At 41.7% G+C, this 23,468-nt stretch overlaps 1 protein-coding gene across 2 annotated transcripts in view; it reads right to left on the minus strand.

Annotated features, from left to right (window-relative positions):
* stim2b (stromal interaction molecule 2b) overlaps nucleotides 1–23,468 on the minus strand; it is a 159,636-nt gene that overhangs the window by 19,029 nt on the left and 117,139 nt on the right. For both annotated transcript variants that reach the window (XM_063043327.1, XM_063043326.1), the window contains exons 5-8: nucleotides 16,005–16,116; nucleotides 15,326–15,441; nucleotides 7,785–7,962; nucleotides 7,057–7,234 (exon numbers count right to left, since the gene is read on the minus strand). In XM_063043327.1, the coding sequence (XP_062899397.1) occupies nucleotides 7,057–7,234; nucleotides 7,785–7,962; nucleotides 15,326–15,441; nucleotides 16,005–16,116 (584 nt within the window). The remainder of the gene's footprint in view (nucleotides 1–7,056; nucleotides 7,235–7,784; nucleotides 7,963–15,325; nucleotides 15,442–16,004; nucleotides 16,117–23,468) is intronic.

Consider the following 23,468-nt stretch of genomic DNA (forward strand, 5'->3'; position numbering starts at 1 on the left):
GCCCATGGCATTATAGGAAACTTACTGGCATACTTAGAGCATTAACTGTTTGGTAAGAGGCAGTGGGTGGGAATAAAGAATCTTTTCTGCCTGGCTGCCAGTGATGAGTGGTATTCTGCAGGGGTCGGAGTTGGGACCACTTGTTCTTATGCTGTGTATCAATGATTTAGATGATGGAATACATGACTGGTTGCCAGGTTTGCAGATGGTACAAAGATTGGTGGAGGGGCAGGTAGTGTTGAAGAAACAGGTAGGATGCAAGAGAACTTAAGACAAATTAGGAGAAGGGGCAAGAAAGTTGCAAATGAAATACAAAGTTGGAAAACGCAGGCCATGCACTTTGGTAGAAGAATTAAATGTGCAGACTATTTTCTAAATGTGGAGAAAATCCAGAAGTCTGAGATGCAAAGGGACTTGGGAGTCCTTGTATAGAATAACTTAAAGGCTAACTTGTAAGAAGTGCTGGTGGTGAGGAAGGCAAATGCAATGTTAACATTCATTTCAAGAGGTCTAGAATACAAGATCAGGTATGGTATGGGATGCTGAGGCCTCATCTTGCATATTGTGAACAGTTTTGAGCTCCTCAAGTCTTAAAAAGATTAGAAGATTATGGGCTCAGAGCACAATGCAACAAGTGAGTTCTTTAAACTAGGCATCACTTACTGTGGCCACACCACCAACGCACAAGAATTACACAAGCATGCTGAGAAAATTCAAACAGTGGTGGATACTCTAGGCCAAAAGACGTGTCGCAGTTGTGGTCCTTTTTAGGAATTATCAGTTATTATAACAATTTCATGCCAAGTTTGGCTACTGTGTTCCACCACTTGAACTCATTACTGCAGGTCAGGATGAAATGGCAATGGACAAAGCAGTGTGAGGTGATTTTCAAAAAAGTAGAGGAAATGGAGACGTTTGACACTGTACTCACACAACATGATCCACAACGTCCAGTGAAGCTTGCCTGTGATGCCTCACCTTATGCAGTCATGTCATATGTTTTGAGTGATGGAAATGAATGCCCCCATAGCCTCTGCATCACATTCCCCTACCGCTGCAGAGAAAAAGAATTTAAGAGAACGACTATTCATGGAAATGCTGATGGATTGTCTTGCTTACCCTTGGAAAAGAAAATACTGGAAAAATTTACAAAAAACTACACTTCTCTTGGTGTATTCTTCCTAACACAAATCAAATGTGGCATAGATGATGCAAAGCAAAACAACAAAATACCCCACACTGTTTCAGGTCTGCATGACACCCAACATGGCTGAAATATAGAAACATAGAAAATAGGTGCAGGAGTAGGCCATTCGGCCCTTCGAGCCTGCACCGCCATTTATTATGATCATGGCTGATCATCCAACTCAGAACCCCGCCCCAGCCTTCCCTCCATACCCCCTGACCCCCATAGCCACAAGGGCCATATCTAACTCCCTCTTAAATATAGCCAATGAACTGGCCTCAACAGTTTCCTGTGGCAGAGAATTCCACAGATTCACCACTCTCTGTGTGAAGAAGTTTTTCCTAATCTCGGTCCTAAAAGGCTTCCCCTCTATCCTCAAACTGTGACCCCTCGTTCTGGACTTCCCCAACATCGGGAACAATCTTCCTGCATCTAGCCTGTCCAATCCCTTTAGGATCTTATATGTTTCAATCAGATCCCCCCTCAATCTTCTAAATTCCAATGAGTACAAGCCCAATTCATCCAGTCTTTCTTCATATGAAAGTCCTGCCATCCCAGGAATCAATCTGGTGAACCTTCTTTGTACTCCCTCTATGGCAAAGATGTCTTTCCTCAGATTAGGGGACCAAAACTGCACACAATACTCCAGGTGTGGTCTCACCAAGGCCTTGTACAACTGCAGTAGTACCTCCCTGCTCCTGTACTCGAATCCTCTCGCTATAAATGCCAGCATACCATTCGCCTTTTTCACCGCCTGCTGTACCTGCATGCCCACTTTCAATGACTGGTGTATAATGACACCCAGATCTCGTTGCACCTCCCCTTTTCCTAATCGGCCACCATTCAGATAATAATCTGTTTTCCTATTTTTGCCACCAAAGTGGATAACTTCACATTTATCCACATTAAATTGCATCTGCCATGAATTTGCCCACTCACCCAACCTATCCAAGTCACCCTGCATCCTCTTAGCATCCTCCTCACTGCTAACACTGCCACCCAGCTTCGTGTCATCCGCAAACTTGGAGATGCTGCATTTAATTCCCTCATCCAAGTCATTAATATATATTGTAAACAATATACAGCAGAAACTCCAGTTCCCTCATTTTTATCAGCACAGAGATGAACTTGCCCTTGACAGAAGCTGCCTTATGCGGAGATTGAGTGTTGTTGTGCTATCCAAGCTGAGAGCAAAAATGGGGCAGCAGGCTGAGGGTGGCAGACACCAACAGAATCAACAAACTCATTCGTAAGGCCAGTGATGTTGTGGGGATAGAACTGGACTCTCTGACGGTGGTGTCTGAAAAGAGGATGCTGTCCAAGTTGCATGCCATCTTGGTCAATGTCTCCCATCCACCACATAATGTACTGTGTGGGCACAGGAGTACATTTAGCCAGAGACTCATTCCTCCGAGATGCAGCACAGAGCGTCATAGGAAGTCATTCCTGCCTGTGGCCATCAAACTTCACAACTCCTTCCTTGGAGGGTCAGACACCCTGAGCCAATAGGCTGGTCCTGGACTTATTTCATAATTTACATATTACTATTTAATTATTTATGGTTCTATTACCATTTATTATTTATGGAGCAACTGTAACGAAAACTAATTTCCCCCGGGTTTAATAAAGTATGACTATGACTATGTTATAGGAGCTACATGTCAGTCATCCAGGCAAGGTTAAAATGAAAGCATTCTCTGGTGGCCTGGGATTGATTGGCAGATCCAGCAGCTTGCTATGGACTGTTCGGGATGCCAACAAGTTCCGAAGATGCCAAGGGCAGCGCCTCTCTATCCCTGGGAATGGCCTGCATTGGCCTAGCAGAGGATTCATTTAGATTTTGCTGGACCATTCACGGACACAGATTTCTCTATAGTAGTTGATGCAGCTACAAAGTGGCCAGAAGTGTACCTAACGGCCTCCACTACAGCCTCACACAGTGATGCCTTTTCTCAAGGTCTGGTGTTCCAGAACACCTAGACAGTGACAACGGACCACAATTTGTTGTGGAATAGTTTCAGTCATTCTTAAAACTGAACGGAATAGGACATGTCAGCTCCGTACCACCCAGCTACAAATGGCTTGCAGGAAATGTCTGCCCAGAAACTAAACAGCACAATGCGAGCAATGTCAGTAGAACACACTCCACTGACACCGAAGCAGAAATTTGCCAGTTTCCTCCTCGCATATCGCAATGCAGCACACTCCACAAATAACAACTCAGCAGCCATACTGTTTCTGGGTCGGCCCTTGCATTCACACTTGGATCTCCTCAAACCCAATCTCAGAAAAAGTATGCAGGACAAACAGCTGAGACAAATTGAAGGCTTTTCAAACTAGGAGGTTTCCGTCCTGGACAGGCAGTCCTGGTGAAGGACTACAGAAGTGATCAAAAATGGGTACTCAGAAAGATTAAGGACAGAACTGGACCACTCTCCTACACATTGGAGATTGTGTCTGCTATCACCTGGAGATGACACATTGACCAGCTGAGGAGAGCAGAGTCAATGATTAGAGAAACCTGTCAGAACTCCTTCCTGCAGTCCCTGAGTCAACTCCTACATTGACCACAGAGAAGGCTCCAGAACCTGAGATTGTTTCACAGCCACAAGTCTCACCTGCCAAGCAGCCTGATTTCACAAAAGTAAGAAAGCCTCTACAGTGATTAACTCTTTAGTTCTGAATAGGACCATTTAAAATTTATTATGCTGTCGATGTCGATGTATTATTGGGTTGGAGTTTATAGCTAAGCAGGGAGGAGTGTTGTGCATTCAACATCTTTAAGTAATGTCGTAAATATATTGTTTGGTTAAGCATTCCTGTTTGTTTAATTACTTCATTACGGGTTATATATAAGTGAATTGCATATGCCATGTCGCTACCACGAGATGCCTGCCCAACTCGCTTAAAGTAAACACAAAGTTCAACTCATATTTTGAACTCTTGTGCCTCTCTTTTAATTAAGTTAATATTTTGGAGTCACAAAACATACCAATACCATACAGAAAGTTATTCTGACACACAGACAGAACAAGACATGCACTGTGGTGGTTATTCTTTGCCTGCTAAATTTTGCCAATACATGTCAGTGATAATTAAGCAAGTCAAAAAAAAATTCTGCTTAGGAGCAAATGACTGAACTAATTCCCTTCTATAAAACTGAAAGTTACTCTGCAATAAAAGGTACTCTGCTCTACAATAACTTTATAATAAAATGGTAAACGAGTTATAACTTGCACAGTACATCTCAGATAATTTGCAATCCAATTATTCAGAAACAATTTGATGGTTTTCCCCATCCCCTTTAAACTCTCTGGGGCCCTGGTTCCAGCACTACTTTTAATCTCACTAAAGCTCTTTATAAACTTAACAAGGCACTGTTTTCAACTCCTTTTAAACTTACCAGGTTGCCATTCTTCCAGCTGCTTTAAATCTCACTAAGGGCCTGCACCCACACTTTCTTTACACTTCCTACACACCCTTTAAGCTCACCAAAACCCTGTTCCCTTACTCTTTTTGAATTCACAGAGATCCCCTTCCCACACTATTTAAAATCACCATAGCTGTTTCCCATGCTCTCTTTCAGCTCTCCAAGACCCCTTCCCATTCTCCTATTCAACCCAACTGAGTCCATGCTTCTTCGAAATTTATCGGGGTCCTCTTCCCATGCTCCTTTTAATCTCACTGAAAACCCTTTCCCCAAGCTCCTTTACTTTTACCCAAACTTCATTCCCATGCCCCTTTTAAACTCATCTGGTTTTATTTCCTTTGGTCTTTTAAAACTCCATCTGGTTCACAAAAAAAGAGATTATCTAATTGTGTAACATCCGAATTAAGTGAATTACAAGTGAGTTGCAGTATTAATAGGAGTAACACCCAGTAGTCTGGAAAATCCAGCACCAGCAAAGTGCCAAGAGTATGGAAGTATCATTTTAATTGTAACTCAAGAATTTCTTCTCTCTTAGTTTTTTTTTAAAAAGTTGACACAAGAAGAATTAGAAGCAAGAACAAATCATCTGGCCTTTGAGTTTTCTCTGCTGGTCATCAAGTTCACAGCTGATTAGTACCACTTTCCTGTACAAACCCTTATCCCTTGATTCACTGAAAATCCAAAAATCTACCAATTATGATTTTGAATAAGCTTCATAACTATGCCTCCACAACACCCTGCCCCCCCCGGCAGAGAATTCCACAGATTCACTACTTATTGCAGGAAGGAATTATTTGTCACCTCAGTCCAAAGCGGCCTATAGTTTATTCAAATATTCTGATCCCAAGTTCTACATTTTGCAGCCAGGAAAATATTTCCCTAAAGCCAGTCAGTTGAGACCTGGAAGCGTTTCCGAAGTTTCCATGAGATTACCTCCCATTCTTTTAAATTCTAGACAGAACAAGCCAGATCCACTCAATCTCTCATCATTTCGACCAATCTACCATTCCTGGAATCTTGTAAGAACATAAGAAATAGGAGCAGGAGTCGGCCGTCTGGCCTGTAGAGCCTGCTCCGCCATTCAATAAGATCATGGCTGATCTGACCATGGACTCATCTCCACCGACCTGCCTTTTCCCCATAGCCCATAATTCCATTAATCTCTCCAGTAATTTTATTGCACTGACCATTCTTGCCAACTGCTGCTTTTGGAATATTGGATCCCTGGAATTTATTGGTTTCACCAGTTTCACAAGGTGATTTTACACTAACTTCCTTCAGTTCCTCATTCTCACTGCACTCTTAGTCCCTTGGTATTCCTGATAGCGTTTTTGTGTCTATTTCTATGATGACAGGTACAGTTGTTTAATTCCTCCATCATTTCCTTACCCTCCCAAACGATAATCACAAGCATTCAGAAGCCTCAATCGCACTGATAGTTTTGATAGCCTGCTATCAAAGGACTTCTGCAAGTCCAGCTATTTCCCTGTACTGGGGCAGCACCTGGACTATATTGGGCCATCCCAAAATGTAGGGAGTCATGGTCCCAGTACATGACACACCAGGAACCAAGATGGATCATGAAGTGACAGAAGATCTGCCCCCAACTGGATGCATATTATCACACACCATGGAAACAGGCCTTTCGGTCCAATGCCTTCACTAACCAGTAGCACACCCTTTCATATTAATCTAATCTCCCAGCACTAGGTCCATACCCCCTCTGCCTAGCAATTCAAATGCTCATGTCGACACTTCATAAATACTGTCAATGACCCAGAGTCAACCACTTTCTCAGCCAGTCAATTCCAAGTACTTACCACTCTCTGGGTAAAGAAGGCTTTCCTCATATTGCCTCTGAACCTCTTCTACTTTACCCTACACCTTTTATCTCCTGCTGAAATGGGGAAAAGTTTCCTGCAGTCTATCTTAACTATAATCCCTCATTGTTTTATATACCTCAGTTATGTGGCTTCTTAACTTCCTCCACTCCAGGGATAACAGGCCTAGTTTCTTCAGACTCTCTTCATAACTGAAATGCTCCAACCCAGGCAACATCTTGCTGAATCTCCTCTGCAACCCTTCCAGCACGATCAAATCTTTTCTATTGCATGCTGTCGAGAACAGCACTTAGTAGTCCCATTGAGGTCTGACCAAGGCTATATAAAAATGAAGAATAGTCTCTTTACTTCTGCATTTGACTCCCCGGTTAATGTGCAGTATGTTATCTACCTGTATTTCCACCTCCAGGATTCCTCCGTTCCTCATACTCCCCAAGACGCCACCATAACAGGTGTATATAATTTAATAACCTGTACTTCAACTTTCCTGGAACACAATGAGCCTGTGCTGCAGAGAGTTTGCATCATAAATTAGTGCATCAGATAATAAAGTTTAATAGCTGTAACTATATAAAACACAGGAATTTAAAAGTCTGTACCTGTACAAGCTCCTCCTCCGCATATTTCAGCCTGCTGAGTTCAGTCTCTGAGCCCTCTCGCAGCTCTCTCAGGCGCTGAGCCTCTCGCTTGGCATCATTTATTTCCGTTTTCATTTTTTGTTCTAAATTTTGCTTCTCCACTTCAACAGTTCTGTTCTCTTCTTGAGCTTTTTGAAGTCTTCATCAAGGCAAGAAAAAAGAGACAAAAAAAATTAAATGAAATACAGTCATTTTCATAACCAATGTTTTCGACTGACAGAGCTGTGCTTTGTGTCTGAAAGTATGGCAATGCTAAAAAGTACCTATCTGGAAGGAGATACTGTTAGCCAGAAACCAAACACTTCTATAATATCCATTTATAGAATTACAATAGTAGCTACAACTTCTTATTGCTGTGTTAGATGTGGCACATGATAATTCAGTGTTTTCTCAGCTTAATCATCGTATGAAGTCTTGGACACCTCTGGACAAACCAGAGCTGTCACATTTCAGAGTGAAACACCCATGTTCAACATACCTTCTGACCTAGCCAAACACATCAGGAAGGATGTGGGTGTGTGTTGGAGAAGGGTCATACAAAATCTCAAGGCTTAAGACAAGCACCTTAAAGGTTTAAGTTGTGATAGGGGAAAAAAAAAAATCACCATTTTCTCTGGACGTCATTTACAATGATCTTTCAAAAGCAAATTCTGAAACTTTTGGTCCTGCTCATTTCACTCTGAACTCACCTCTCTTGAAATTCCATCAGGCTTTCCTCAGCTTTGTGCAGACTGTCGAGCTCTTTCATCATCTTTGTGATGTGTTCTTTGGAGTTCCTGTTCTGGGTGTATGCAAACCAACAGCCACCAATACCAACAACCATTGAAACAGCGAGAATGAAGTCCTTCAACCAATTATGACGAGGGCCTGAAAAGCAGAAAGTACCTCTGTAAAGAAAATATTCAATGACCATTATGTAAAACACCATAGAAGGTTAGTTCTCCATAATGGAACATCTTTTATTAAGGTTCAATGTTGCACCTGTCTCGCAAAAATTTTAGAAGTCACAACAAATTGTCAGTGCTAAATACAAGATATTATTCAACCTGTCGTAATGAAAAACACATACTCGCAAAGGCGACCACTGTATGTGTAACATCAACATCAATCACATTTATTTAATTGCCTTACAAAGACAAAACAGTTCAGTGTTTATTTTATTTTACAGAGCAAGACTTGGATAAATTCAAAATTTATCCATGTTCTTTATGCTCTTTATCAACTACAGCTCAGCGTTCAATACTATCATGTGATAAGCTTCAAGGCATTTTTCACCTCAATACCTCCGTGTGCAACTGGATCCTTGATTTCCTCACTTGCAGACCCCAGTCAACTCAGATTGGCAACAACGTCTGCTCCACAATCTCCATCAGCACAGGTGCACCATAAGGCTGTGTACAAGCCCCCTGCTCTACTCACTTTACACTTACAACTGTGAGACTAAGCACAGCTCCAACACCATATCTAAGTTCGCTGACACCACTGCTGTAGGCAGAATCAAAGGTGGTGATGAATCAGCATGTAGGAGGGAGACTGAAAATCTGATTGAGTGGTGCCACAACAACCTCTCACTCAATGTCAGCAAGACTAAAGAGCTGATTATTGACATGAGGAGGAGGAAACTGGAGGTCCATAAGCCAGTCCTCATTGACGGTCAGAGGTGGAGAGGGTCGGCAACTTTAAATTCCTCAGTGTTATCACTTCAGGTGATCTGTCCTGGGTGCAGCACGTAAGTGCCACGACAAAGAAAGCACAGCAGCACTTCTACTTCCTTATAAGTTTGCGAAGATTCAGCATGACATTTAAAATGTTGACAAACCTCTATAGATGTGCGGTGGAGAGTATATTGACTGACTGCAATCATGTCCTGGTATGGAAACAACAATGCCCTTGAATGAAAAATCCTACAAAAAGTAGTGGATACAGCCCAGTCCATCACGGTAAAGCCCTCCCCACCACTGATCACATTTACATAGAGCACTGTTGTACGAAAGCAGCATCCATCATCAAGGCCCCCGCCACCCAGGCCATGCTCCCTTCTCACTGCTGCCATGAGAAAGGTGGTACAGGAGCCTCAGGACTCACACCCACCAGGTTCAGGAACAGTAATTACCCCCCACACATCAAGGACTTAAAGGGGATAACTTCACCCGCCACATCACTTACAGAACTCTTTATCTCATGTTCTCGATATTTATTGCTTATTTATTTAATTTTTTATTTGCACACTGGTTGTTTGTCCATCTGATTGTGTTTCTTGGATTTACTGTATATGCCCTCAAAACTGAAGGCGGGGCTTAGGAGGGATAACGGCGTCTAACAGCGGCTCCTTCGCTTGCATCTTCAGAAACAGCTCTACTTCGATCTTTAAATATCTCTATTTTTCCCTTTCAGGGTTCTTTTGAAGACCCTGAGCTGGAGTTACACGCAGGATTCGGTTCTTTGCGGGAATGGGACCCGTTCTCAGGGTTTCACGACTGGCCATTATTTGACATGCCAAGGATTTGGCCTGAGAGTCTCGATCCTGTTCGAAAGCCTAAGATCTCGGGGCTCTGGAGGCGGACGGATCGAGGGCCGGTGTCACGGCAGGAGACTCGTGTGTCATGGGGGAGGCCATTAAATCTTTCACTGTGGGCCTGAAGACCCAAGATCTCTGCCATCTTCAGACACAGAACTTGAAAAAAGCAAGGAAATGGACTTTCAACATCATAAATCAGCGGATTGTTGTTATGTCCCCTACTCGCTGTGAAAATGGGGGACACCTCCCTCTCCCTTGCCGGGGGAGAGAGAACCTGTGGTTTGTTGAGTGTCAGATGAAATGCGAAGCCTTTGGGGATACTTCAGTCTGTGTCTTTGATATTGCTTAGCACACGCTTGGGCTCGATGACGGTACTGATGCGCTTTATTTGCTGGTGGGAGGAGGGGGGATCGTTGCTTAATGCCACTTAGACACGAGAGGGGGGAATTGGGGTTCTCACATTTAACTGTCGTTCATTTTTTGGGGCACGCCTCTGTTTTCGTGGATGTTTGTGAAGAAAAATCATTTCAGGATGTATATTGTATACATTACTCTGACATTAAATTGGACCTCTGAACCTTTGAAAAAAAACTTCCGGTCAAGATGGCGCCAGCCAACAATGATCCCTTTGGTGACATCTTCCAGATAGCCAATCTCTTCAATTATCTCACTTTCTCTATGTCTTCTGCTAGTTCTTTCTGTCTTGATTGCGTTTTGGAAACTTTTGGAGTCTGTGCCACGTGGTATGGAATTTTATTGAATGACCTAGCACTTTGCTGTCCCTGGAGAGGACCGAGATCACGAGCTGCCTCGTGGAGAAGACCAGAGACGGGGCCCGGGACCATGATCGGCTCCATTTGGAGGCATTAAGGCAAATGCGGAAGAGGTCGGCCGTCACTCTCCACAGAAGCCACGGGGCTGATGGCGGTCAGTAGTGTTCCAAACCCAGTGCAGCAGTCGCTCTTCATGGAAGGACTGAGTTCGTTTGGTTATCTTCCAACTGTTTGTTTTAAAATTACATGCATTATGTGTAAGAATCCCTGAGGTGCATTGTGCCTGCCCCTCTTCCAGGAATAAAGAACTTGAATCAGGACAAACTCAAGAGAAGACTGGAAAAACTGTTTGAAAGATGGACTTTCCTGCCGTGTCTATTTTGCTTGAGCTGAGTTACAACCACATAGGGAATGGTTTTAAGCTGGAACTTTGTTTCGGTAGCATAGCAGAGACAAGTGTTCAAGGAACTATATTTACAAAACCAGCTATGTGAATCCTTTCAAGTTACTAAATAAAATTCTCTCTGGCAATATTGATGCCCTTCCCATTTAAGAGAGATAAGAAAATTCTGTTGCCTGTTTCCATGAGGGTGGAGGTAAACTGAAGACATGGAGGATAGAAAAGGATACAATTCTGTAAGATTTATAATTACTATTCCTGCTCAAACAAAGGCAGCGTATTCTCTGAAGTAAAACAATAGTGAGAAAAAAATTGACCCAGAGGTCTTTTAAAACCTGTCCAGTATTTTTGCCAACAATTTCCTGGATCTTAGCTAAAGATCACTACTATTGTTTAAAGGTGCTTACTAATAAATATGACAGAATAAAATGGAAGTAGCAGTATTATTTATAGTTGGATACTTAGACCTTGAGCAGGCCACTGTTGGGGATTCAGGAGTTATGGAATTATATATTTACTACCAAGAATTAATTCAATGAAAACCAGTCATGAGTTTTCAATGTAAGTTGCCAGCAGCTGCTGCCATCAGGAAGAAAGTAAAGGAGCTTCTGGACTCACACCACCAGGGTCAGGAACAGTTATTACCCCTCAACCATCAGGTTCCTGAAGCAGTGAGGATAACTTCACTTGACCCATCACTGAACTGGCTTTCACAGGACTTTCTCACAGCACTGTAATCATTATTAATATTTCTTTTTTTCATAAATATTTGGCACAGTTTGTTGTCCTTTGCCCATTGGTTCTTTGTCCGCCCTGTTGGGTGCAGTCTTTCATTGATTCTATAATGGTTCTTGGATTTATTGAGTTTGCCTGTAAGAAAATGAATTTCAGGGTTGTATATGATGGCTTATATGATAATAAATTTAATTTGACCTTTTTAAAAGCACAGCTATGTAAACAAACAGTATCATTTACAGAGCACAGGCTAATGACCTACAGCAGGGGGCTAACTTCTCAAGAGATACAAATTGCAAAGTGACGTGACCACGGGACATTTTTGTATGGAATAGACACTGGAAGCATTCTAATTACAGTGGTCCCCAACCACCGGGCCATGGACCGGTACCGGGCTGTGAGGAAACGATATGAGTCAGCTACACCTTTCCTCATTCCCTGTCACGCACTGTTGAACTTGAACATAGGGTTGACAACTGTCCCGTATTTGTCGGGACATCCCGTATATTGGGCTAAATTGGTTTGTCCCATACAGGACTGCCCTTGTCCCGTATCTTGCCCACTAAGGTACAGCGTTCCTATGAAACCTTTCGTGCCGAAATGGCGTAAAGCGCAGAAGCAATTACCATTAATTTATATGGAAAAGGCATCATGGTCATGGTAGTCTTTCCTGGGGTAAAGTGTCCCAGGATTTGACTGCTACTTTTGTCCTTTATTTGGAAGTGAGAAAGTTGGCAACCCTAACTGTAAAAGATATGTTGAGGTGAGTTTAACCCTACTTGAACACCCCCCTCCCCAACCGGTCGGCCGGTCCGCAAGAATATTGTCAATATTAAACCGGTCCGTGGTGCGAAAAAGGTTGGGGACCCCTGCTAATTAGATCCATAAAGTCATACAAAATTGAAACAGGCCCTTCAACCCAACAGGTCCAGGCCCACCAAGACTGCCATCTGCCCATATTTGGCTAACATTCCTCTAAACCTTTCCTATCCATTCACCTTTTAAATGTTGACAGTATAGATAGATAGATACTTTATTGAGTCCAAAGGAAATTACAGTGTCTCAGCCGCATTACAAGTGCATGGAAGTACAAATATTAGAAGGGAAGTAAGAAAGAATAAAAAATAAGTAACCAGAAACAGTGTAACAGGAGAATGTCATCACTTCCCCAGCCATGGAGGCGTATACCTGCCTCAGACACTTCCTCCAGTAACTCATTCCATATACTGATCTCTCTAGGTGACAAAGTTGCCCCTTAGACTCCTATTAAATCTCTCCCCTTTGACCTTAAACCTATGCCATCTAGTTCTTGATTCCCTAACCCTGAGGAAAAATCTGTGCACATTGACTCTATCTATGCCACTTGTGATTTTATACACCTCTGTAAGATCACCCCTCATTTTCCTTTGCTCCAGTGAAGAAAATCCCAGCCTGTTCAATCTCTGTCCATAACGCAGGCAATCAAGTCCCAGCAACATCCTCATAATTTCCTCTGCACTCTTTCCAGCTTAATGACATACTTCCTGTAGACTGGTGAGCAAAGATAAACACAATATTTCAATTGCAGCCTCAACAACATCTTGTACAGCTGCAACATAACATCCTAACTTCTATACTTATAACCCTGAATGATGAAGATCAGACTGTTATAAGCTTTCGTCACCACACTGTCTACTTATGATGTCATTTTCAGGTCACTGTGTAGTTGTATATCTCGGTCTTTCCGTTCTACAACCTTATTTGTCTTTCCAAAATGCCACACTTCAAATTTATCCAGATTAAGCTTCATTTGCCATTCCTCAGCTCATCCCAAGCTGCTTCTGTACTGATGAGGCAATTAGGAATAAAACAACATTGGGGATTCTGGGGTCAAACACAGATCAGGCTGAGTAAGGATAGTAAATTTCCCATACTCTTTGTAATGGCAATAACTTCATTGTTTTTTTAAATTGCAAATTGTATTTAATTATTCAAACAATTTCCCCCATTGTCATGGTGGGACTCGAACTTGTGCCTCTGAATCAGAGGTCCAGCTCTCTGGCTGCATCTAACTGTAATACTGTCATTTATATCAGCTCCTACCTAGACTGCACCTAGGACCATGGTGAAAGTAGGATACAGCCATCGTAAGGTCAGAAGATCTGCCCAGTATTTTAAGACAGTGCTGAAATGGATGAAAACAGAGAATCCCGTTATTTACTACTTTGTGTAGTTTGGTTCTTTGCCCAACACCGGCCCCCTAGGCCTCAGTCGAAGTAGTAGTAGTAGTAATTTGGCTATCAGGAAAATTGTAAATTCTACAACATACTTTTACAAATTCATACCGCTAGTCTCTCTAAAACGATGTGCTTGATTTTCAAACTGATCACTCAAAATGACCCTGTTAGTAGTCACTTCAACTGGTGCAGTTCTCACTGATTGAGAACTTGGTGGGAACTCTTCAGAAATGGTGTCCATCATTTCCCACCATCATCATAGAAATTCTAGCCTATTTTAATAAAAAGATCCAAACATTACTAAAGAAACAGATGTGGAGTGATAGTGCCATCTAATGGGGAAGTAATTACCCTGACTAAGCTAGCTTTTGATCACTTCCAGTTTCTCTCAGGTGAAATTGCATGAAATCAATTAGACCATAGAGAAGGCCAGGCTGCCCAACCAATCTGTGCCAGCGCCGATGCTCTATTCAAGCCTCCTCTCATCTCCTTTTATTTAGCTTCTATTAACATAGCTCTCAAGTTATATACACTTACCCGGCTTCACCTTGACCTACTGTTACAACTCTTGCAATAATGTAATATAAAATTCACAAATATAGAGCCAAACTTGGTGATAGTTAAGACCCTGAATTCCAGGTGTAAACCGGATCTACTCTGGCAATTAATCTAAGGGATTAAAGAACAGGAGACTGCAGGTTCGATCTAAACATACAGATATGGAGGAAGAGTAAACCACTTGACCCCACCATTTAAGAAATCAATGGCTGCTTTGACTGTAACCCCAGTTCTTCACTCATAACTGCTCCCTGTAACTTATTACCCTTTGCATGTCATACATACTTCTGCCTTAAAAACAATCAAAGATTCTGTTTCCACCACCAGTCAAGAAAAATAATTCCAAAGACTCATGGCCTTCAAAAAAGAAATTTCACCTCATCTGTATTAAATGGGTAATACCCCCACCTTAGTTCTGAATTCTCCAACAGAATAAACATCCTTTCTGCATCCAACATGTCAAGAACCACTCTCCATAGGATATAAGTTTAGCTTGCCATTTAAAAAAAACTGTTCAGTTTAGGTAGCAGTCCAATGAAGAACCTCTGAACTACATGCAATGCATTTACATATTTCCTTAAATAAACTGACCAATGCTATGCACACTTCTCAGGATGCAATCTTAACAATGCCCCCCATAACTGAAGCATAACCTCAAGAATTTTGTACTCCATTACTCTCAAAATAATTGATAATATTTTCCAAGTTTTTCCCATTACTAGCTTTCTGTGAACCACGTACTAGGATACCCAGATCCCTTTGCATCAAAGTACCAAGCCAGCTGATGTTAGTCTTAGCAGCAGGAAAGATATTTTACAATCAACCACACCTCCCTCAGATATAAAGAATGGAATAAAAACCGAGATTTCCACTCCACCTGGCAAACCCACTCTAGGGTTGCAGCTTGGCGACCAACAAAACTGTCTCTCACTAGTATTTAGCACTTGTGCCTAAAGTTGTGGCTGTAGTTAACTCATTAAAAAGCTACTGAACCTGTTTAAAGAAGTACTCATTTTAATCTGATACTCACCAATGGGAGCTCCAAACAGCACGGCATCGAGTGCCTTCAGCTGAAGCTTTTGCCTGTGGCTCCGGTCAGTGATTTTTAAATTAGTCACCATAAGTGGAATCTCATTCACAGCTAGCCTGCAAAACAAACAGTTTTAGAAATACAATGTTTATGAAAAGGTACAAAGAAACAATGTGGTAAAACTTGCTCTTCCAACTTGTAGCAAAACAAGTTACTTTCTCTCTTCCTTGAACTGTGATTTTCACTGTGTATAACCAATGTTTTACCAAGGCGACTGATCTTGTTGCCAAATGAATTCTGGCAAGTTATTGGACTGTGGAGCACAAAGCCGCTAGCCTTGCGGTATTAATCATCAACGGGAGTAAGTCCAAATCTCCACGTTGCATAGACACAGGGGATTAAGACTTTTGCTCAACTGAAAAGGAAACACACCGCAATCTGACGAACAAGATTGTTTGGTTCTGTGTTGCAATCCATTTTAATTCAACGAACACAATTCTTATCTCGTCGCCTGAAATTACTTAATAACACCGTGTGCTGATCCTCATATCTCTAAAATTAATGCAAGATGATTTCATGTAATTCTCATTAGCCATTAAGTACCATGTTTAGATTTATGGATGTTGCCATCACTGATGGAGATGGAAACCAGTGATCTACCTGCAGCAAAAAAACCTACCTGGGTAGGTCTGCTCCGCGAATTTTGTTTTCCTGAAAAATCTTTGCATACTGTGGTAATTCCACAAAGTGAATTAACCAGTCCATCGTTTCATCCACTGTCCAATTGTGTACTGCAATTTAAACAAGAGACATAATGGAATATCAATGATCAATTTAATAATTTTCAACAAGGAAATGTTCTGAACCTTTGCTAGTTTTAAAATACTCCATGTTATTTTACTACTTCAGTCTTACTACTATTGTACAGAAAGGATACGAGTGGAAGTAATAGCAATTGAAGAAACCTTGTTAATTACCACTAGTCACTCCGGAAAATATGTAAATAGAAGGCAATGAATGAGAAGAAATTAATTGTTGCAACAGTGAAATATCAAACACTGCAGATACTGGAAATCTGAAATAAGATTGCTGTAAATTCTCAGCGCTTCAGGCAGCATTTATGTAGTGACAAGACCAAGTAAACAGAATTTCTAATATAAGGTGGAACAGACGGTTCTATTACTGAATTTGACGTTGATTCCTGCGTCTGCCTCATTGTAAGATGAGGTGCTGCTCCTTGTGCTTACTTGGGAACAGTGCGAGAAGCCAAAAGACAGAGCTCAGAGTGGGTGGGGGATGGAGAATTAAAGTCACAGGCAACTTCAAGTTCATGGTCCCTCTTGTGCCATGGACAGAGTATCTCAGTTCTTTAATGGAAAAAAAAGAGAAATTGTGATCACTGAACATGGTGCACCAAACTTGGAAGAAGTAGAAATGGATCACTGCTTCACCAGCAGGAAGTGTTTGGCTCCTGGATTGGTGGGAAGGGAAGAGATGAAAGGACAGGTATTGCATCTCATGCAGTTGCAGGGGAAAGTGCTGGGAGAAGAAGAATAGGAGTTGGTGGATTTGGGAGAGTGAACTTGCAGAGGGAATGTGTTGAAAAGGGCAAGAAGAGAACAATGTGTTTACCAGTGGCAATAGAAATTACATTGGATAATCTGCTGATTTACCAAGATAGTCATGTGGAAGGTAACGATAAGGGAAAACCTATACTATCAAGGTGGAAGGAGAGGGGTACAGGCAGAGTTCAGGGAGTAAAACAGATGCACTGTCCCCGCAGCAATGGTGGAAAGAAAGTAAGGGTTAAGGGAAGAGATTGTGGAAGCACTCAAATGGAAACTGCTGTTATCTTAACAAGAAAACTGGCAGAATGGATTGGAGTCTCAGGGAACGTGAGATGGGAGGTGCAAACATAGCTGAGGAAATGAATGGAGGTGTCAATGCACAGGATCAGAAAAAGATGCAGAGCATCATAGACTCAGCCAGCTCCATCATAGACACTAGCCTCCCGCCATTTTCAAGGGGTGATGTCTCAAGAAGGTGGCATGATGGACCCACATCATCCGGGACATGCCCTCTTTGCATTACTACCATCAATGAGGAGATACAGGAGCCTGAAGACACACATTCAATGTTTTAAGAACAGCTTCTTCTCCTCCACCATCAGATATGTGAAAGGTCTATGAATCCTCAATACTTGGCTCTCCTTTTGATCCATCTATCTATCCTTATTGTAATTTACAGTCATTTGTATGTATTGCACTGTACTGTTACAACAAAACAAAACAGGTCAGAACCTAATTCTGATTCTGAAGAAAGATTGGAAGAAGGGGTGTCAGAAGAAGATTTGTTTAGGCTGGTGACCAGAATTTAGACAAAGGTTCCCATTTGGAGAATGGAGCATTTTGCTATAATGATATCTCTGTTTAACAAAAGTAGGTTGGTAAATCAATGGTAAGTATTCAAGAAAGAAATCACAAGGGTTATGCTATGTCTTTATACAAGAAGAAAATCATGCAAAAATTGAATACAAGTATATAAGACTGAATACAATTAAAAGAGCATGGAAGGGTTAATATTTAGAGTTTATCATGTTTGAAAGTGATTAATCAGAAGGGATTGATAATTAATTCCTAGTTATTAACATAAGAACTGGAAAGACTATGCCACACTGTTATTCAATGATCACAGCAGAACTTATACCTCAGTGCCGCCTCCCCATACCACACACATCTCCTCAATCCTTTAAATCCAAAACTCTTTCATGTTCTGCCTTGAATCTACTCAGTGCCTTAACTTCCACCAACCACAAATTTAGAGAATTCCAAAGACTTATTATTTATATAATATACAGTGTCTTGAAAGAGATTCGGCCCCAAACCCTTTGTTCACATAAATGAATATTACAACCAGGGATTTTGATCAATTTAACTATGAATGCTCATTTGTTAATATTACAGAAACATAGAAAAACTACAGCACAATACAGGCCCTTTGGCCCACAATGCAGTGCCAAACACGTCCTTACTTTAGAAATTACCTAGGGTTACCCATAGCCCTCTATTTTTCTAAGCTCCATGTACCTATCCAGGAGTCTCTTAAAAGACCCTATCGTATCTGCATCCACCATCATTGCCAGTAGGTCATTCCACGCATTCACCACTCTCTGCATAAAAAACTTACCCTTGACATCTCCTCTGTACCTACTTCCAAGCAACTTAAAACTGTGCCCTCTCGTGCTAGCCACTTCAGCCCTCAGAAAATGCCTCTGACTATCCACATGATCAATGCCTCTCATAATCTAAAAAACCTCTATCACGTCACCTCTCATCGTCCATCACTCCAGGGAGAAAAGGCCAAGTTCACTCAACCTATTCTCGTAAGGCATGCTCCCCAATTCAGGCAACTTCCTTGTAAATCTCCTCTGCACCCTTTCTATGCTTTCCACATCCTTCCTGTAGTGAGGTGACCAGAATTGAGCACAGTACTCCAAGTGGTGTCTGCCCAGGGTCCTATATAGCTGTAACATTACCTCTCAGCTCTTAATCTCAATCCCACAGTTGATGAAGACCACTGTATGCTTTCTTAACCACAGAGTCAACCTACGCAGAAGGTTTGAGTGTCCTATGGACTCAGATCCCAAGATCCCTCTGATCCTCTACACTGCCAAGTGTCTTACCATTAATATTATATTCTGCCATCATATTTGACCTACCAAAATGAACCACCTCACACTTATCTGGGTTGAACTCCATCTGCCACTTCTCAGCCCAGTTTTGCATCCTATCGATGTCTCGTTGTAACCTCTGACAGCCCTCCACACTATCCACCACACCCCCAACCTTTGTGTCATCAGCAAATGTACTAACCCATCCCTCCACTTCCTCATCCAGGTCATTTATAAAAATCACAAACAGAAAGGGTCCCAGAACAGATCCCTGAGGTACACCACTGATCACTGACCTCCATGCAGAATATGACCCATCTATAACCACCCTTTGCCTTCTGTGGGCAAGCCAATTCTGGATCCACAAAGCAATGTCTCCTTGGATCCCATGCCTCCTTATTTTCTCAATAAGCCTTGCATGGGATACCTTATCAAATGCCTTGCTGAAATCCATATACACTACATCTACTACTGCTCTACCTTCATCAACATGTTTAGTCACATCCTCAAAAAATTCAATCAGGCTCGTAAGGCACTACCTGCCTTTCACAAAGCCATGCTGACTATTCCTAATCATATTATGCCTCTCCAAACATTCATAAATCCTGCCTCTCAGGATCTTTTCCATCAACTTACCAACCACTGAAGTATGACTCACTGGTCTATAATTTCCTGGACTATCTCTACTCCCTTTCTTCAATAAGAGAATAATATCTGCAACCCTCCAATCTCCGGAAACTCCCCCATCCCCATTGATGATGCAAAGATCATTGCCAGAGACTCAGCAATCTCCTCCCTCACCTCCCACAGTAGCCTGAGTACATCTTGTCCGGTTCCAGAGACTTATCCAACTTGATGCTTTCCAAAAGCTCCAGCACATCCTCTTTCTTAATATCTATATGCTAAAGCTTTACAATCCACTGTAAGTCATCCTACAATTGCCAAGATCCTTTTCCGTAGTGAATACTGAAGCAAAGTATTCATTAAGCACCTCAGCTATCTCCTCCAGTTCCATACACACTTTTCCACTGTCCCACTTGATTGGTCCTATTCTCTCACAATACTATCCTCTTGCTCTTCACATTACTTGTAGAAAGTCTTGGGGTTTTCTTTAATTCTGCTCACCAAGGCCTTCTCATGGCCCCTTCTGGCTCTCCTAATTTCATTCTTAAGATCCTTGTTGCTAGCCTTATAATCTTCTAGATCTCTATCATTACCTAGTTTTTTGAATCTTTCATAAGCTTGTCTTTTCTTCTTGACTAGGTTTTCAACAGCCTTTGTGCACCACTGTTCTTTTCCCTGTCTCATTGGAACGTAACTATGCAGAACGCCACGCAAATATCCCCTGAACATTTGCCACATTTCTGCCATACATTTCCCTGAGAACATCTGTTCCCAATTTATGCTTCCAAGTTCCTGCCTGATAGCTTCATATTTCCTCTTACTCTAATTTCCAAACATGCTCCTTTTTTCCCCCACAGTAGAGCTCAGGAAAAGGCAAAATTGTAAAGCATGGAAAACTGAAAATTCAAAAAACTGAATTATCAGTTTAAATGTATTCATCCCCCTTTGCTCAGTACTTAGTTGAATCACATCTCACAGTTAATACCTCCAGTCGTCTTCGGATAAGTCTCTATTAGCTTTGCAGAATGTGATGGAGCAAGATTTGCCCACTCCTCCTTGCAAGTTTCTCAAGCTGTGCCAGGTTAGTTGGGGCAGCAGTGAACAGCAAACTTGAGGTCCCACCAGAGATGTTCAATCAGTTTAAGATCAGGATACTGCCTGGGCCACTCAAGGACATCAACGTCCTGTATTTGAAGCCACTTTGTGATCGCTCTGGTAGTGTGCTTTGGGTCGTTGTCCTGCTGAAAGATGAACTTCCTCCCTAGTTTAAGTTTTCTGGCAGAGACTAGTAAGTTTTTAAATCGACAATCTCACTGTATTTAGCAGTATTCATCTTCCTCTCAATCCTGACCAGGCTTCCAGTCTCTGATGCTGAAAAGCAGCCCCATAGCAAGATGCTACCTCCACCAGACTTTACAGCAGGGATGGTGTTACCTGGCTGATGTGCAGTATTAGATTTATGCCACACGTACTGCTTAGTGTTGAGGGCAAAATGTTCCACTTTAGTCTCATCCAACACGAGGCCTTCTTCCACATATTTGCAGTATGTTCTAACTGATGATTTACAAAGTCCTTACGGGCAAGGATATATTATTTTTTTAAGCCAGGGCTTCTTCCTTGCCACCTTCGATAAGTACCCCTTTTGTGCAAGGCCTTCGAGATTGTGGAGCCATGAACCTCATCTCCAGTTGCAGCCACTGATTTCTGCAGCTCACTCAGATTAACTGCTGGCCTCACATGAACCTCTCTTATGAGTGCCATTTTCTCCAGAGACTAAGTTTGGAGGGGTGTTCTCCTTGTACCCTTCCCCAGAGTTTTGCTTCTCCTATCATTTCCGTCTTATCTTGAATGCTCTTTTGTTTTCATTTTTGTTTGGTCTGTTGAATATCTAACATACTGTTGGACCTTACAAAGAGAGAGGGGATAGCTATTCATTGAAAACAGGTGATCCTCCAACTTCCTACATGATGAGTGAGTTAGTTGGTAATACTGAATATTGCACCTGAGGAAAGTTACAAGCCTCACTATTTTGGTTGTTAATTTTTAGCTAATTATTAACAGGTTTTGGAACTCCTCTTTTGTTTTGACATTATGCACAATGTTTTGTAGATTAATTAGCTCAAAGTATCCTACTTCAATATATTTTAAATTTCGAAATTTGGACAGTAAAATGTGAAAATAGTTGTGGGAGCTGAATACTTTTTCAAGGCAATGTCTTTGGATTATTGATGGCAAGTTAAAAATACACTTACAATTCATACAATTTAAACAATGTTTGAAAATTTGACACTTAAAGTATTCAATTAATTAAAAGTTGGAATTCTCAACTGCAAGATTCTCTTGGAATTATAATGAACATCATTTGTATATATTGCATACACACACACAAACATAGATATGCATATTGTTTTGACTAATGAGTGGCCACTTGGAAGGAATTGGGAAAATGTGTAAAACTGCAGTGCTGATATAAAAGGTAGTGGCCAATTCCTGGACAAGCCACTATCATTTTGTTTATGTTCCACTTCTACATCCTTTTTCTCAGGCAATCCTTCACGATAAAGGATGCCTGACTTTCACTCCAGATTGGGGAGGAGAACGTACAGGTTAATGATTTTTTTAAAACATGCAAAGGCCACCACACAACAGCCACCACAAGGACTTTTAACAACAACACTGAGGCACAGACACCCACCCGGGTGTAAAAATGTTTATTAGTACATATGCTTTTGCAAACTTTCTTTCTCAATTGCTTCTCCTTGAGCCCTTCCCTCAGAATCTGTACCTCAACTCTATGCCCATTTAAGTTCTTTTTACCCCAGTCTCCAACTGACCTAAAGACATTCAATATGACATCAGAAAAAGAATTATCGAGACTACTATTCTGTATTGCAATTTACAGCTAACTTATGTGCCCTAATGCTAGTTTACAATTTAACATCATAAATAACAGTGGCAAAACTGTCAAGTGATTTTATTATTTTGTTTCCAGTCTCAGTTTCACTGACCATTTGGAAAACTTATGTTTTTGAATGACGTAATTATATCCACATCTTTCTCGTGATCTATTGAGCATGAGAAAGAGCGCCAATGCTTTAAATTAAAACTTTTTATTCACTGGAAGATCACTGGTAAAATATATTTGGAAACTTTGAATATATCCCAGGTATATTTTTAACCAGTAAAACAGTGCATGTACGCAGTTAACTTGTTTTAACTGATGCCAACAGAGCTCTTAATCAGGATTCCAATTTGTAACTTTCTTCAACCAATCACTTGATATAAAGCTGTGTGGCAGTTGTTAGAGCTGTGTTCATACATAACGCAGACATCACCACCTCTCCCGGAACTTCCGGGAGTCTCCCGCATATTAATAGTGGCTCCCCGATGCCCGCAAATTATATACAATATCACGGAAATCAATTTTTTGAGAGTGCGCGAGAGAAAAGAGAGAGCGCGAGAGCGACCATGAGAGAGAGCACGCGCGCGAGCGAAGGCGAGACAGCGAGAGAGCGTGGGAGAGACAGCGAGCAAGAAAGCAAGCGAGAGCGCTTGAGAGCGCGCGAGCGAGTGCGCGCCATGGCAGAGAGTTCCAAAAAAATATAAAACATACGTCACCCCAGACTACACTAAAGTGTACCCCTGCCTAATAGGGGTCAAAATAGTGACAGTGTTGCTCGCTGCACTGTTTGCAACAGTGACTTTTCTATTGCCCATGATGGGTTAAGACTGTAAAAGACACGTTGAGGTGAGTTTAACGGGTGTCATTCGTTCATTAGCATAGCTAATGTTATTTAAACTAGCTGGCCAGCTGCTAAGGAGCTACTCTATTGCAGACATCCCACCTCT

Source organism: Mobula hypostoma, chromosome 3 (genome assembly GCF_963921235.1).
Source record: "Mobula hypostoma chromosome 3, sMobHyp1.1, whole genome shotgun sequence".
NCBI classification, from domain to species: domain Eukaryota; kingdom Metazoa; phylum Chordata; class Chondrichthyes; order Myliobatiformes; family Myliobatidae; genus Mobula; species Mobula hypostoma.